Source organism: Leuciscus leuciscus (assembly GCF_965113295.1).
Source record: "Leuciscus leuciscus genome assembly, chromosome: 1".
NCBI classification, from domain to species: Eukaryota; Metazoa; Chordata; class Actinopteri; order Cypriniformes; family Leuciscidae; genus Leuciscus; species Leuciscus leuciscus.
Window position 1 is genome coordinate 66,075,337 of NC_138725.1, and position 13,816 is coordinate 66,089,152.

At 42.1% G+C, this 13,816-nt stretch overlaps 1 protein-coding gene across 1 annotated transcript; it reads right to left on the reverse strand.

Annotated features, from left to right (window-relative positions):
• Positions 1-5,681: 5,681 nt before the first annotated feature.
• LOC309481238 (immunoglobulin lambda-1 light chain-like) lies at positions 5,682-11,596 on the reverse strand. The gene is made up of 4 exons (XM_082146066.1): positions 11,473-11,596; positions 11,060-11,389; positions 7,352-7,381; positions 5,682-6,218 (listed from the first exon to the last, which is right to left on the reverse strand). The coding sequence occupies exons 1-4, from the start codon at positions 11,579-11,581 to the stop codon at positions 5,893-5,895; spliced, it is 795 nt and encodes a 264-aa protein (XP_082002192.1). The 5' UTR covers positions 11,582-11,596; the 3' UTR covers positions 5,682-5,892.
• Between the last annotated feature and the right edge of the window lie 2,220 nt (positions 11,597-13,816).

Below are 13,816 nucleotides of genomic sequence, written 5' to 3' on the forward strand. Positions count from 1 at the left end.
CAGTCCGAGCCACGCCTCCCGACTCCTGAGCCATACTCTGGTGAGCCTAACTTTTGCCGGCCGTTTTTGACTCGATGCAGCATGCATTTTGCTCTCCAGCCCAGAACCTTTGAGAAAGAGGAATCTAAAGTGGCGTTTGTCCTCACGTTGCTGACTGGGAGAGCGGCACTATGGGGGACGGCGGTGTGGGAGAACAAAGAACCATGCTGTTCCTCGTTCCAGGAGCTCTCTCTGGAGATGAGAAGAGTTTTCGACCGCGCGGTTGCGGGGAGAGAGGCTGCCAGGGTCTTGTCTGAACTACGTCAGCGAGAACGATCTGTTTCGGATTATGCCATCGAGTTCAAGACCCTGGCGGCCGAGTGTCGCTGGAACGAGGAAGCGCAGTGGGATAGGTTCCTGCATGGGCTGGCCGACCGCGTCCAGAGGGAGATCTACGCCCTGGACCTGCCCCCCTCACTGAACGGACTTATCGACCTGGCTCTGAGGGTGGACGCCCGATTAGCCCGGGTCGGACCACGCGCTCCACCCAGCCTGCCTCGTGGGGGGGTGGAACATCTATGGTCCAGCGGCATGGACGCGGCCGGTCCCTCCGATCCCGAGCCCATGCAGGTGGGTCGAGCTCGGCTTTCCCGGGAGGAGAGGGAGAGGCGGAGATCCCTTGGCCTTTGCCTGTACTGTGGGGGTGCGGGACATTTCGCTAACAACTGCCCGGTAAAAGGCCAAGCCCGATAGTAAGCATGAGGCTACTATCGGGTGGGATCTCCGCCGAAAAGTCCTCATCTACGTCCACCATCCTCCCGGGAAGACTTAGATGGTCTGGTCACGATCATCACTGCACCGCACTGGTAGACTCTGGGGCTGAAGGTAATTTCATGGATCGCACCTTTGCACTGCAGTTTCAAGTCCCACTCAGAACACTTCCCCAGAGAATCACCGTACATGCACTCAATGGACAGTCACTACCTACCATCTCCCAGGCCACCGAGAACATCACGCTCATCACCTCAGGGAATCATGCAGAGACGATATCATTTTTCATCACGGACTCACATCACACACCCATTGTCCTGGGTCACCCCTGGCTCAACCAACACAACCCCCGCATTGACTGGAAACAAAGATCCATATCAGCCTGGAGCGCTGAGTGTCATAAGTCTTGTCTTGTGTCTGCCTGTTCTGTTGTCTCTGTTCCTGTGTTGCAGGAGGAAGCAGTGGATTTATCAAACGTGCCCGTGGAGTACAGTGACCTGAGGGAAGTGTTCAGTAAGTCAAGGGCTGCTTCTCTTCCTCCGCACCGTCCCTACGACTGTGCTATAGATTTATTGTCAGGTAAGTCTCCGCCTAAAGGCAAGATTTATTCACTCTCGGTTCCGGAGAGGGAGGCTATGGAGAAATATATTTCTGATTCTCTAGCATCCGGGTTCATCCAACCTTCCTCATCTCCAGCGGGGGCGGGGTTCTTCTTTGTGGGGAAGAAGGATGGATCGCTGCGACCTTGTATTGATTACCGGGGGCTGAACAACATCACGGTAAAGAATACTTATCCTTTGCCGTTGATGTCTTCAGCCTTCGAGAGATTGCAGGGAGCATCCATCTTCACAAAACTGGACTTACGTAATGCTTATCATTTGGTCCGTATCAGGAAGGGGGATGAATGGAAGACTGCCTTCAACACCCCTAGGGGGCACTTTGAATACTTGGTCATGCCTTTCGGTTTGTCCAACAGTCCCGCAGTCTTCCAAGCGCTCGTCAATGACGTGCTGCGAGACATGATCGATCAGTTTATTTATGTTTACCTGGATGACATTCTGATCTTTTCCTCGTCTCTCCAGGAACACGTGCAGCACGTCCGACGGGTACTCCAAAGGTTGCTAGAGAATGGGCTTTTTGTCAAGGCGGAGAAATGCACTTTTCATGCACAGTCGGTTCCTTTCTTAGGACACATCGTGTCGGCTGAGGGTATGCGTATGGATCCTGACAAAGTTAAGGCTGTGGTAGAGTGGCCAAACCCAGATTCCCGTAAGGCCCTACAGAGGTTTCTGGGGTTCGCCAATTTCTACCGGCGTTTTATTCGCAACTTTAGCCAACTAGCCGCACCTCTGACTGCCTTGACCTCCCCCAGAACTGCGTTCAGGTGGTCGGAAGCAGCCGAGACTGCTTTTTCCAACCTCAAGAGCCGCTTTGTTTCGGCTCCCATCTTAATCGCCCCTGATTCCTCACGTCAGTTTGTGGTGGAGGTCGACGCGTCAGAGGTGGGGGTAGGCGCAGTTCTTTCTCAACGCTCACCTTCAGACAACAAGATGCATCCATGCGCGTTTTTATCTCATCGTTTATCACCTGCTGAACAAAATTACGACATTGGCAACAGGGAGTTGTTGGCGGTCAAGCTAGCCTTGGAAGAATGGCGTCATTGGTTAGAGGGGTCCGGGGTACCCTTTATCGTCTGGACGGATCATAAGAATCTGGAGTACATTAGATCCGCCAAGAGGTTGAACTCCAGGCAGGCTCGGTGGGCACTTTTTTTCGGCCGTTTTGATTTTACCCTCTCGTATCGCCCGGGTTCCAAAAACGTCAAACCCGATTCTTTATCGCGTATTTTTGATAGATCCGAACACGCACCTACTCCCGAGCGTATTTTTCCTGAGACCCTAATTATCTCTACGCTCACTTGGGAGGTCGAAGCGAGAGTCAAGAAGGCTCTAGAAGGGGTAACGCCTCCGATCCGGTGCCCATCGAACCGCTTATTTGTGCCGGAGGAACTACGTCCAGACGTTATTCGGTGGGGTCATTGTTCTAGTCTAGCCTGTCATCCAGGAGTTAGTCGCACACTTTATTTGGTCAAACAACGATTCTGGTGGCCGCTTATGGCTCGCGATGTTCACGATTTTGTTTTGGCTTGCTCAGTTTGTGCTATTGGCAAGTCGTCCAATCGACCCCCAGATGGGTTACTCCAACCGCTGTCGGTGCCTTCGAGACCCTGGTCCCATATTGCACTAGATTTTGTTACCGCCCTCCCACCCTCCCAGGGTAACACGGTAGTTTTAACCGTGGTGGACCGATTCTCGAAGGCAGCCCACTTTGTTCCCTTGCCCAAATTACCTTCAGCCAAGGAGACAGCGGTTGTAGTCGTTAATCACGTCTTTCGGTTACATGGCCTCCCGACAGACGTGGTTTCCGACAGGGGTCCCCAATTTGTGTCCAAATTTTGGCGAGAGTTTTGTAGGTTGCTGGGGGCGACGGTCAGTCTGTCTTCTGGGTTTCACCCCCAGAGCAATGGCCAAACTGAGAGAGCCAACCAAGACCTGGAGAGAACTTTGCGATGTACGGCTGCCAGGAATCCTTCCTCCTGGAGTCAACAACTGCCTATGGTGGAGTACGCCCACAATTCGTTGCCAGTGTCTGCTACGGGCCTATCTCCTTTTGAGTGTAGTATAGGATACCAGCCACCAGTTTTTCCCAGTCTGGAATCCGAAGTCGCGGTCCCCTCTGCTCACGCCTTCGTCCAGAGGTGTCACCACACATGGACAAGAGCCCGTGAGACTCTCCTCCGTGTGCGGGCGCGCACCAAGGCCAAAGCCGATCGCCACCGGTCTAGGCCTCCCGTATACGTCGTCGGTTCCAAAGTGTGGCTTTCTACTAAGAACATTCCGCTCCGCTCCGTATCCAATAAATTGGCTCCTAAATTCATTGGCCCGTTTTCTGTCACCAAAATTGTAAGTCCGGTGGCAGTCCGCCTCAAACTCCCTCCAGTGTACAGGAGAATTCATCCGGTATTCCATGTGTCCAAAATCAAACCCGTTTTTTTTTCCCGTATTAATCCGCCGGCCCCGGTTCCCCCACCGCCGCGTCTCGTAGACGGGGAACCAACCTATTCGGTACGTCGCATCCTGGACTCTAGGCGGAGGGGACGCGGATTCCAGTACCTGGTGGACTGGGAGGGTTACGGTCCGGAGGAGAGAAGTTGGGTTCCGGCTCGTGACATCCTGGATCACTCTCTTATCGATGATTACAATCGACAGGTAAGGGAGTCTGGGAACGCCGTGAGGCGTTCCTAGAGGAGGGGGTACTGTCACGGTTGTTGAATGCATTGTTTTCTTCTTGTCTCGTGTCATTGTTGTTTATGTGTGAGTGGGCGTTGTCCCGCTCACGTGTCCGTCAGCGCTCCAGCTGATCATCATCATCATCAATCACTGTTCACAGCTGCGATTCATTTCCGTTCCTATATATACTCACACCATTCTCTGTTCCAGTGTCGGATTGTTTGTTGATGTCCTGTGACTTGCCGTGTCTGTTTCCCCGTGGAGTTGCCGTGTCTGTGTTCGCCTTGCCTTGTCTTCCTGCCGTTGTGTTCATCATCCTTGGGTTCACCGCACTCCAGCACCGGGATTGGGATTCACCACTATCACCGCACCAGCGCACCACAGACCATCAAGTCCCTGCCTGAGTCTGAATCGCCGCCTTCCTGTTCTGTCTGTTGTGTGTACTTTGGATAATAAATATCACTTTGAGTATCTGCGATTGCTTCCTGTTTATTCTATCATGACAGTGAGATTGAACAGAGAAGAGCGATCAGAGACGAGCTATAAGAGACTGAAGAGGGAGGAGCCTCTCAGTGACATCATCATTCATCATCATACACATCATCACGAAACATACAATATATTTACCTAAACTTATGTATTAACATACTAGGTTGAAATACTTTTTTTAAAATTGTAAGTCTTCAAACATACTGGATTGTACTTTTTTTTTTGGTGAGAGGAAACTTGATTTTCAAAAGAGTTTCACATTCATTAAAATAACGCAAGTAACAAATGAAAAAGTTTGATGTATCAGAAAAAAGTCTCTGATCTGAAAAATGTAAAACCCGTCATAAATCATAAATACATAATTATAAATCAGTGTTAGAAACAGCGAGAGACAAAGACAATGTCACAAATTTCACTAACTATTATACAACTAACTATTATTTATTTTAAAGTTCATTTTGTTTTTCTTCTTGCCAGTATTTTGATTTCATTTTATTGCTCCTTCATTATTGTTCATGTACAGATGAAGATCCCCTGATCATTTGCTGTTAATGCTCTTGTCTGGTTGAATGAACAGATAAAAAGAGACAGAGAAACTGCTGATTTGCATAGAGCTGATTATAACAGCAGGTGTTTCCTGTGTGTCAGAATCAACTTCCTGTCCTGAAGAAAATCTCCACAGCTCACTGCATCTGCTAGAAGACACACTTCAGCATGAACTTTACAATCCAGATTCACATGATGTCGGATCACATGAATGTCAGGCCATCAGGAGCATTTTGTTTCTCATAGTTTAGATCGTAACTTTACTGTATCAAATAATAGTCATTTTTCATTTGTCATTGAGTCACTCTTCATTATCAGTCATGTGATCGTCTCCATATTCAGACGACATTCATCTCTGCTGTGCTCTGAACAAATGATATTTACTAGCAGTAACACTCGTTTAATTTGCTCTTTCCACTGAAGATCTGAGGTTTCATATATTTTAAAACTGAAGACATGGTTTATTTGAGTATTTACACAATGATACTACTTTTATTATTCATTCTTCCATTGATCGCAGAAGTGAAAACTGACTTAGTAAGGAAGTAGTTCATACATTTTGAATAGTTACTATTTCATTTCTCTACAAAATCAAGAAGAAAACTGTTTGTTCAACATGCGGTTTATTAAACAGGTTGTAAATCATCTTACATCAAATTAAAGCCAGAATATTGTCTGCAGAAAATGACACAGTTCAGACTACTAAGTTACATTCTTGAACTATTTTTAATATATATTCATGATTTCTATTCCACTACGTCAGAAGATATTATCACTCGCTATCATAATCACTCAAACAACACATCAGATCCTCTGTTTAGTCGCTGCATTCAGATTTCTTGATGCTTGTGCTGGTGATTTTTGAGGCAACAGACGCTTCACATGTCAGATCTTGGTCTTTGTCCCACTCTGAGCTCTCAATGGTTAAATAACTGCTCATCTTGAATTTCTGATCCGGCTGCTGTTCAGCAGAGCCGGTGAAGACGCCTGTAGTAACAGAGTTCCCGTTCACAAGCCAGCGCACATCAGCAAAAGCCACAGACATGTGATTGATCAGACACACCAGAGTGACTTTACTGGAGCTGATCAGATCTTCTCTGGATGGACGGAGGATGTTCAGCACAGGAGGAGCAACATCAGCATCTGCATCAGCATCAACACAAATCACCATTAACATGGACAAACATCTGCATCTGCATCAACACAAATCACCATTAACATGGACAAACATCTGCATCAGCATCAACACAAATCACCATTAACATGGACAAACATCTGCACCAGCATCAACACAAATCACCATTAACATGGACAAACATCTGCATCAGCATCAACACAAATCACCATTAACATGGACAAACATCTGCATCAGCATCAACACAAATCACCATTAACATGAACAAACATCTGCATCTCAGACACACATCTGACATATTGAACTCTGACTACATTTAAACTTCGAAAATTCCACACATCACCATGTCAACAATTCATCTTTTCTAACATCATTAAATAAATAAATAATATCACAATTATATATGTTTAAAGCATGCATCTCAATGTCTTTATTGACTTGCAACATAAAAGTCAAATAGTGCATGTATGTCGGTAGTTTGTTGGATTGTTATTTTCTACATCAAGATTTTAGGTTGTAATGTGAATATATTTGTCACACAGTGTATATTTTAGATGCTGACACTATATTTTCTACCATTTGAATCATCTTCGTGCCTTTCAGCTCATTTTCAACTGTCCTACAGCGTGACTTAAGGCACAAATTGAGTAATACACTAATTCATAAAAGCTTCATGTATAATAATTATTAAAAAAACATTAAGCAACACAGTTTTGGATGTAATACAGCACGTCACACTGCAGGTCAACTTCTCATGTGTTGTTTCACAGATACTGTACATAATTAGTTCAATGATGATTTTAAAAAATGCATCAAATTAAACACAAAGAAAATGCTTGTCCTTAAATCACAACATGAAAAAGTCTGTTCTATAATAATAATAATTATTATTATTATTAATTGAATATAAAATACAACCAGATAAAAACACAGATGAAAGTTAAAGCTGCAGTGAAAGTCTTGTCAGTGTATTTCAGGACTGTTCACTGGAGGTGCTTGATAAAACTGTCTCTGACTGAATTCACACATTTAACTAAATTAACTACAATAATGAGTTTATATTTCTATATTGAAGTTTAGACTATATTTAATAATGTGAAACTATTTAAAATATTGAAAATACAGTGTAAAGATCACTTACCAGTCACAATGAGTTTTGTTCCTTGTCCGAATACCACAGTGACACATTTCATATGTTCAGTCGTACAAAAACCTCCTCAGTCTGTGAAGAGACACAAACAGAAGTGAAACACTCACTCAACCTCGGCTGACTGTGTCCTTTACACATTTATTTCATGGAGAAATGTTTCAGATTCAAACACAAACACATTTATGTTGCTGTTTTAGTCTTCATATTTGCTGTATTTGACGGCTGTGTATTTGTGGCACGTGTACAGTTCAGTGACAGGATCACACCACAGGAATAAGTCCTGCAGAGATGCTGTTGGGACGTAAACTGCGTTCCACTCTTGATCCATTGCATCCAGATTTGCAACAGAAGGTACGAGACAAACAAAGTCAACAAAAGCAGTATCATGACAACAAATGGCAAGTTAGGAGTTTAAGCTGGTGATGCTGTTTTGACAAGGAACTTTAGTTATGGACCCAAGTGGATTCCTGGGTTCATTGCCAAGGTGACGGTCCTCTCTCGTACCCGGTCATGCTCACAGCTGGCAAAATAGTGCGTAGACACGTGGATCAAATTCTCTCTCAGGAGGAGGAGAGTTCAGAGTCAAGAGACTGTGTGTAGATGTTTCCTTGGACAGTGTGTAGTGGGACTGACTCCGTTTGGACCGGGAAAAAAAACAATACATAGTCCTGATTCGCTCAGCATTCACAATGTCATTTTTAACACTGGAACTAAAGATACAAAGAAAAGAAAAAAGAAAGTATTTTATGACATGTTGCGATGGAACTTGTTGAACATCCAAAACAATGCTGTGTTCTGCGCTAAATTCAAAGTCAAACACAACTCTCTTCATTAAAGCTCTTCAAGTGATTTAGTGTCGTGATGTCAAGAAACAAGTTCGTAAGAAGCAGTTTTTATGCAGTTTTTTAGCATGAGGAATTTCTAGCTTTAAGACACGGGATAAAGTGTTTGTGTTTCATCATTCATTAATTGCTTTGTTATTATTGTTCATTTGTAGATGAGATTGCATGATTATTTGCAGCCAAAGATGAGAGTAATCTGAAGTGAACACTGAGTGAATTCACTTTGGGAAGGAGATGCTGTTTGTCAGGCGTTTCAAACGAAAGTGAACAACTGAATCCATCACATACTGTAAGTCTGTTAGTGAAGGGAACATGCTATGGTCACTTCAAGAAAGTGTGTCTTTACACCTGAGGACCAGAGATGAGAAACTGCTGTAGCTTCAGAAGACCTGGAATACACAACATTTAACACTATCCTGTTATATGTGTTATTTTTTGTATTTGGAGCTTTTGATACAAATATTGGTAACACTTTCTGTGAAGTCTATGTGTATAATGAATCATAGACCCATTTATACTTTTTTATAAGTAAGTATTACTGGTCTATAAATATATTTATAAAGACTCATTAAGACCTATACTGCATCACACAGGCAAAATATGGTACAAAAGGAGGAGAAGGAGAGGAGGAGGGATGCCGAAAGAACTAACCATGAGAAATGGTAAGAGGCTGGTTTTTATACCTTGGTATTAAATAGAAGATTAGATGAGCGTACTCCTCCCGAAATTACGTTAATAACTTCACTTATATGTTGATAAACATCTAAATTACTTGCAGAACAGAATATTAAAGTTTTATTTATTAAATTAGGTTCATCATCATGAATCAGAGAAGTGAAGTAGTGCTCTTATCATCTGTTGTCTAGAAGCAGAAGTGAATGTGAGCAGTGAGGAGGTTTTTGTCATGGTGTGAATCACTGTGATACGAACCCACTAACAGAGTTGTCCCATGTCTTACAGTAATACACTGCAGAATCACCAACATCCACGTTATTGATGATCAGACTATAATCTGATTTAGATGAATGGGTTGATGTGAATTTAGGGGCAGAGAAACCAGATCCATATTTAACTGAGCTCCAGCCATGACGAAACACTAACACAAACTGAGGAACTCCTCCTGGAGTCTGTTTGTACCATCTAGCAGAATCACTAGTTACTGTCCCCAGATTACAGTCCAGTTTAGCTGTTTCTCCTTTATTGACTGTGATTAATGGACTCTGAGTCACTACAGTCACTCCACTGACACCTGCAGAATAAACACATCCTTTATATGAGATTGTGTGTCAAAACACTTTAAATCTGACATCAGAAATGAGGAAAACTTACAGGTCAGAAGAGTAAAGAAAGCACAGAATATCGTGATCATCTTGTGATTTGGTCCGTGTGACGTGTAAAGATGAGCAGTGCTGTAGAATAATGCTGAGATGATCAGAGAGAGAAACTTTAAGACAGTCAAGATCTCTGAGAGGGAGGAGCCACAGAAAGACCCGCCCACCTTGTACAATAGACACGCCCACATAATACAATAGACCCGCCCACATCTGACTAACTACAGGTGTGCTTCTCATGTACCCCTTTTCCACCAAGGCAGTGCTGGTGCCTACTCGCGAACCAGTTCTTTGTGTTTCGACAGCCAAAGAACCGGTTCTCGGCCAGGAAAATTGGTTCCAATGCGGCACCAACTCTTTGCTAGACTAGAACCGTTCTTTTACCACGTCATGCTTACGTCGGGGGCTGGGGGCTGGGGGCGGGGTTATTGTCGAACTTCTTCTCGAATGTAACCTCCGTCTATAGTAATCCAGACGAGCAGCACAAATGTGTTCTAAACGTCTTCTTCTGACCCCATTATAGGATCGCAAAGCCAGGAGAATCATTTGCAGAAAGACGATGTAGTCCGCCATTGTAATTGTTACGCTTGAAGTTGGCGCAAGCGTTTCTGGGAAAGCTAAGACGTATGGCAACGTACACAGTGACGTAACGACGTCGTTCGCTGGGCTCTCTAGTCAGTGGAAAAACAAACAGGTTCTGAGAAGGTTCGCAAGTTGAACCAACTTTGAACCAGAAAAAACATAAATCAAAACTCCTCATTTAAGAACTTTATCATAAAATGCATTTTCATTAGTATATTTGTGTGTCTATAGTTGAATATGTTATGAAATCAACAAAGAACACACCTGTAGTTTTGATGATAGTAATAAAATACAGAGCTTCATGAACAGTTTGACTGAGAGAAACTGTAATACAACCATTTAAAAATGAATCAGTTTTTTTTCCTTTGGAATAAAGTGTTAATCAGTGGTGTAAATAATAGTTAATATATTTCTAATACATGTTAATATATATTTTTAAATGAGTCACTGATATTGGAATGTGGTTTATTAGGCTTTTTAAAGATCTATAATAATAAGCTTCTCATGAATGAAATTAAATGATATGAAAAAGTGTGTTAGGAAAGCACAGTCACTGTACACTAGATACTTCATCTGTCACTAGTGCACATCTTTCCTTTTTTTCAGATATAATACTGTATCATTTCTTAATATATAATATAGAAAACAGATATCCAAAGTAAATGTATGTATACATCCATCAAAATATTAATTGCAATGTTCAAATTTTACATTCAATTTTCCTCACTGTTAAATAAACGAATATGAAATAAAAAATAAATAAAAAAATTCCAACATGTCTCTAGGTGACTCTAGGAGTTACACTTGATTTAATTGATATAAATATAATGTAATGTAAACTGTAAAAACCGGCCAAATTGTATATTGAATTCAAGAACAAGTGAGATGTGTGTAAAAGCAGAAGTGAATGTGAGGAGGTTTTTGTCATGGTGTGAATCACTGTGATACGAACTCACTAGCAGAGCCGTCCCATGTGCCACAGTAATACACTGCAGAATCACCAACATCCACATTACTGATGATCAGACTATAGTCAATCTTTGACTGAGCTCTAGATGTGAAGCGGCTGGATGTAAAACCATCACCATATTGGTTAGGAGAGCTGTATGAATGATGGAAACTCAACACAAACTGAGGAACTGCATTTGGACTCTGTTTATACCAGCTGACAACAGTATAATCCTTTTCAACGTTACAATCCATAGTCACAGATTTGCCTTTTTGTTCTGTCAGCACAGAGGGTTTCTGTGTGACCACTTTCACAGATCTGACACCTGAAAAATTATAATCAATACAATTAATTGCCTCAACTTTGACACCCCTGAGAGAACAACATGTTTGTAGTGAAATAACTTACATGACAGAAGAGTGAGGAGAGTGAAGTAGAAAATGATCAGCATCTTCCCTGTGAAGCAGTTTGAGTTTAGTGGAGAGATGAAGAGAATAAGAGAGACTGAGAGACTCATATATGAGGAAGAGAAACTCTGAGAGAGTGACGATCACTGGAGTTCAGCCAATCATTTCATCCAGAAACTGCTTTAATATTCTCAGTTACTTCACATATGGAAAAAAACAAACAGAAAAAAACGTAATTTACAGACAAAGCATTATGAAATCGTTTACTTACGGTCAGATTCAACACAGCTGCTGCTTCATCTTTCAACAAAAGTTTCTTTGTGAACTCTCCATTACACCCTGCCTCGTTTACAAAACAAAATGCTCCGAACAAACATATAATCCTTCATCACAATCCAGGACGCCATTAAACTAAACCATCCGGTTGTTTCCAGGTTTCCAGCTCCACCCCTTTAAGACATTTAACGCAAAACTGGATTAAAATATTATTTTTATTTCCAAGATGATAATAACATAATGATAAATATGCAAACCCTTGTGAAAAAGAAGCATGCTGTACTTTTAGGAGTTCTTATTAAATAAATAATATACTTGTAGATTACATTGTGAACAGAATCTAATGTTTTCTCACACTTAAATGTGAATTGCAATTAAATGAAAATGTATTTTAGTTAAAATGCATATATTAAATCCAATTATTGAATTTAAGAGTGTTTTTGACACACAGTAGTGCATCCTTATATACTTTCTTCTATTGTCTCTGAAACATAGTTAAAGTGTCCTGCTGAATGTACTGACATGCATAGCAGACTAAAATATATATTTTTAATGCAATTTCTATGAATCATGTATGTCATGTATTTAAACATACTTGTAATTACTCATTTGTAATTATCTGAGTTGCAATTTAATACATTTAAAACATATTTAGGCTGCTTGACACTATAGTTAAAGTTGCGACTTTAAGTTATGCGCAAAATTGGAATGTCGCATAAAACATTTGCGAATAAAGCAGCGTTTCCATCCCATGTGTTCAAAAGAGCAAAATTGTTATTTCCTGGGAATTTGGCGCAAAATATCTCTAATAAATGGAAGTTGCTGAAATTGGCGAAGCCACTGTGACTCTTTATTCTGAGCGAGACTCTATAAACACGGTCGTGTTATCTTGCGTTCAGATGCGTGATGTTTGGGAACGCAATCGTGTGAGAAGCTTCTGGGAAGGAATTAAAGCAAATCATTCATGACCGACTTCGGCTCAGGCATTTCAGAACGATCAAACCAACATTTGAGATGCTGTGATGCGATTGGTCTGTTGATTAGTCCAGTTATCCAATCACATCCTCTGATGAGGCAAAGTCACATTTATTCAGTAAATGTGTTTCCGTTGTAGTTTATGTGCATGTCTTCTTATCAAATAAAAACTTAAATTGAGCGTATACGTTTTTTTATGCACATTTTAAGAATTATGCGCATCTTATAGTTTCTATCCAGTGTTTTTTTTAATGAGATTTCCCAAAATAGGTGGATGGAAACGGCTGCTCTCTCCCTTGTTGATTTAATTCAATAAATCCAGTAAGTCATGCTAAGCCTATCGCTCCTCTCTCCATTAATACATTTCTTTCCTCAGGGATCTTCCGTGCTCCATGTCTCTTGTGGAGCTGAAGTCGCTGTTCAGGATTGATGACATCATTAGAACTGCGCCTCAGTCAATCACAACACTAGAGATCAGTGGGCGCTCGGGACAGGGCCTTCAGGATGTGCTCGCCTGGCTGTTTCCAAACCGCTCTGATACATGAGAGATGTGGATGCAGAGAACTGGGGGCTAATATTATATCACAGGTCACAGTTAACATCTGATAAATGTGACGTGAAGATGTGTTTGTGATTTCCAGTCATCGCAGTGCTGCTGTGTTACAGTAGCTCGACTCAGTCCCACGTCCCACATGTTTGGGCAAACATTCATTTGAGGAACAACCGTGGCAAAATGTAGAACTGGTGGTCTTTTGACGACTCTCGTGTGACTTCCTGTGCTCTGTGGGATAGTTAGTTTGAAGAGTCTCTGAGCGGCTCTTTTCCACACAATGAAAGAATATTGTCAACATGATCCAAAGTGGTCAAAACATTAAACGCTTGGATTTTTCCCTCCACTGTAAGCTCTCAAATCCCATGTGTTCCACAGAAGAAAGAAATTGTATTGGTTGGAGTCTTGAAATGTTGTGAATGCATCCTAGGATCAGTGGTGTAAAGTATTTAAAGTCCCCCTGTAGTCAATCATTTTATCCCTTAAAACTCACCTTTGATGCACTAATATGACATATTTATATGCAATATGCAAATTAGCCCTG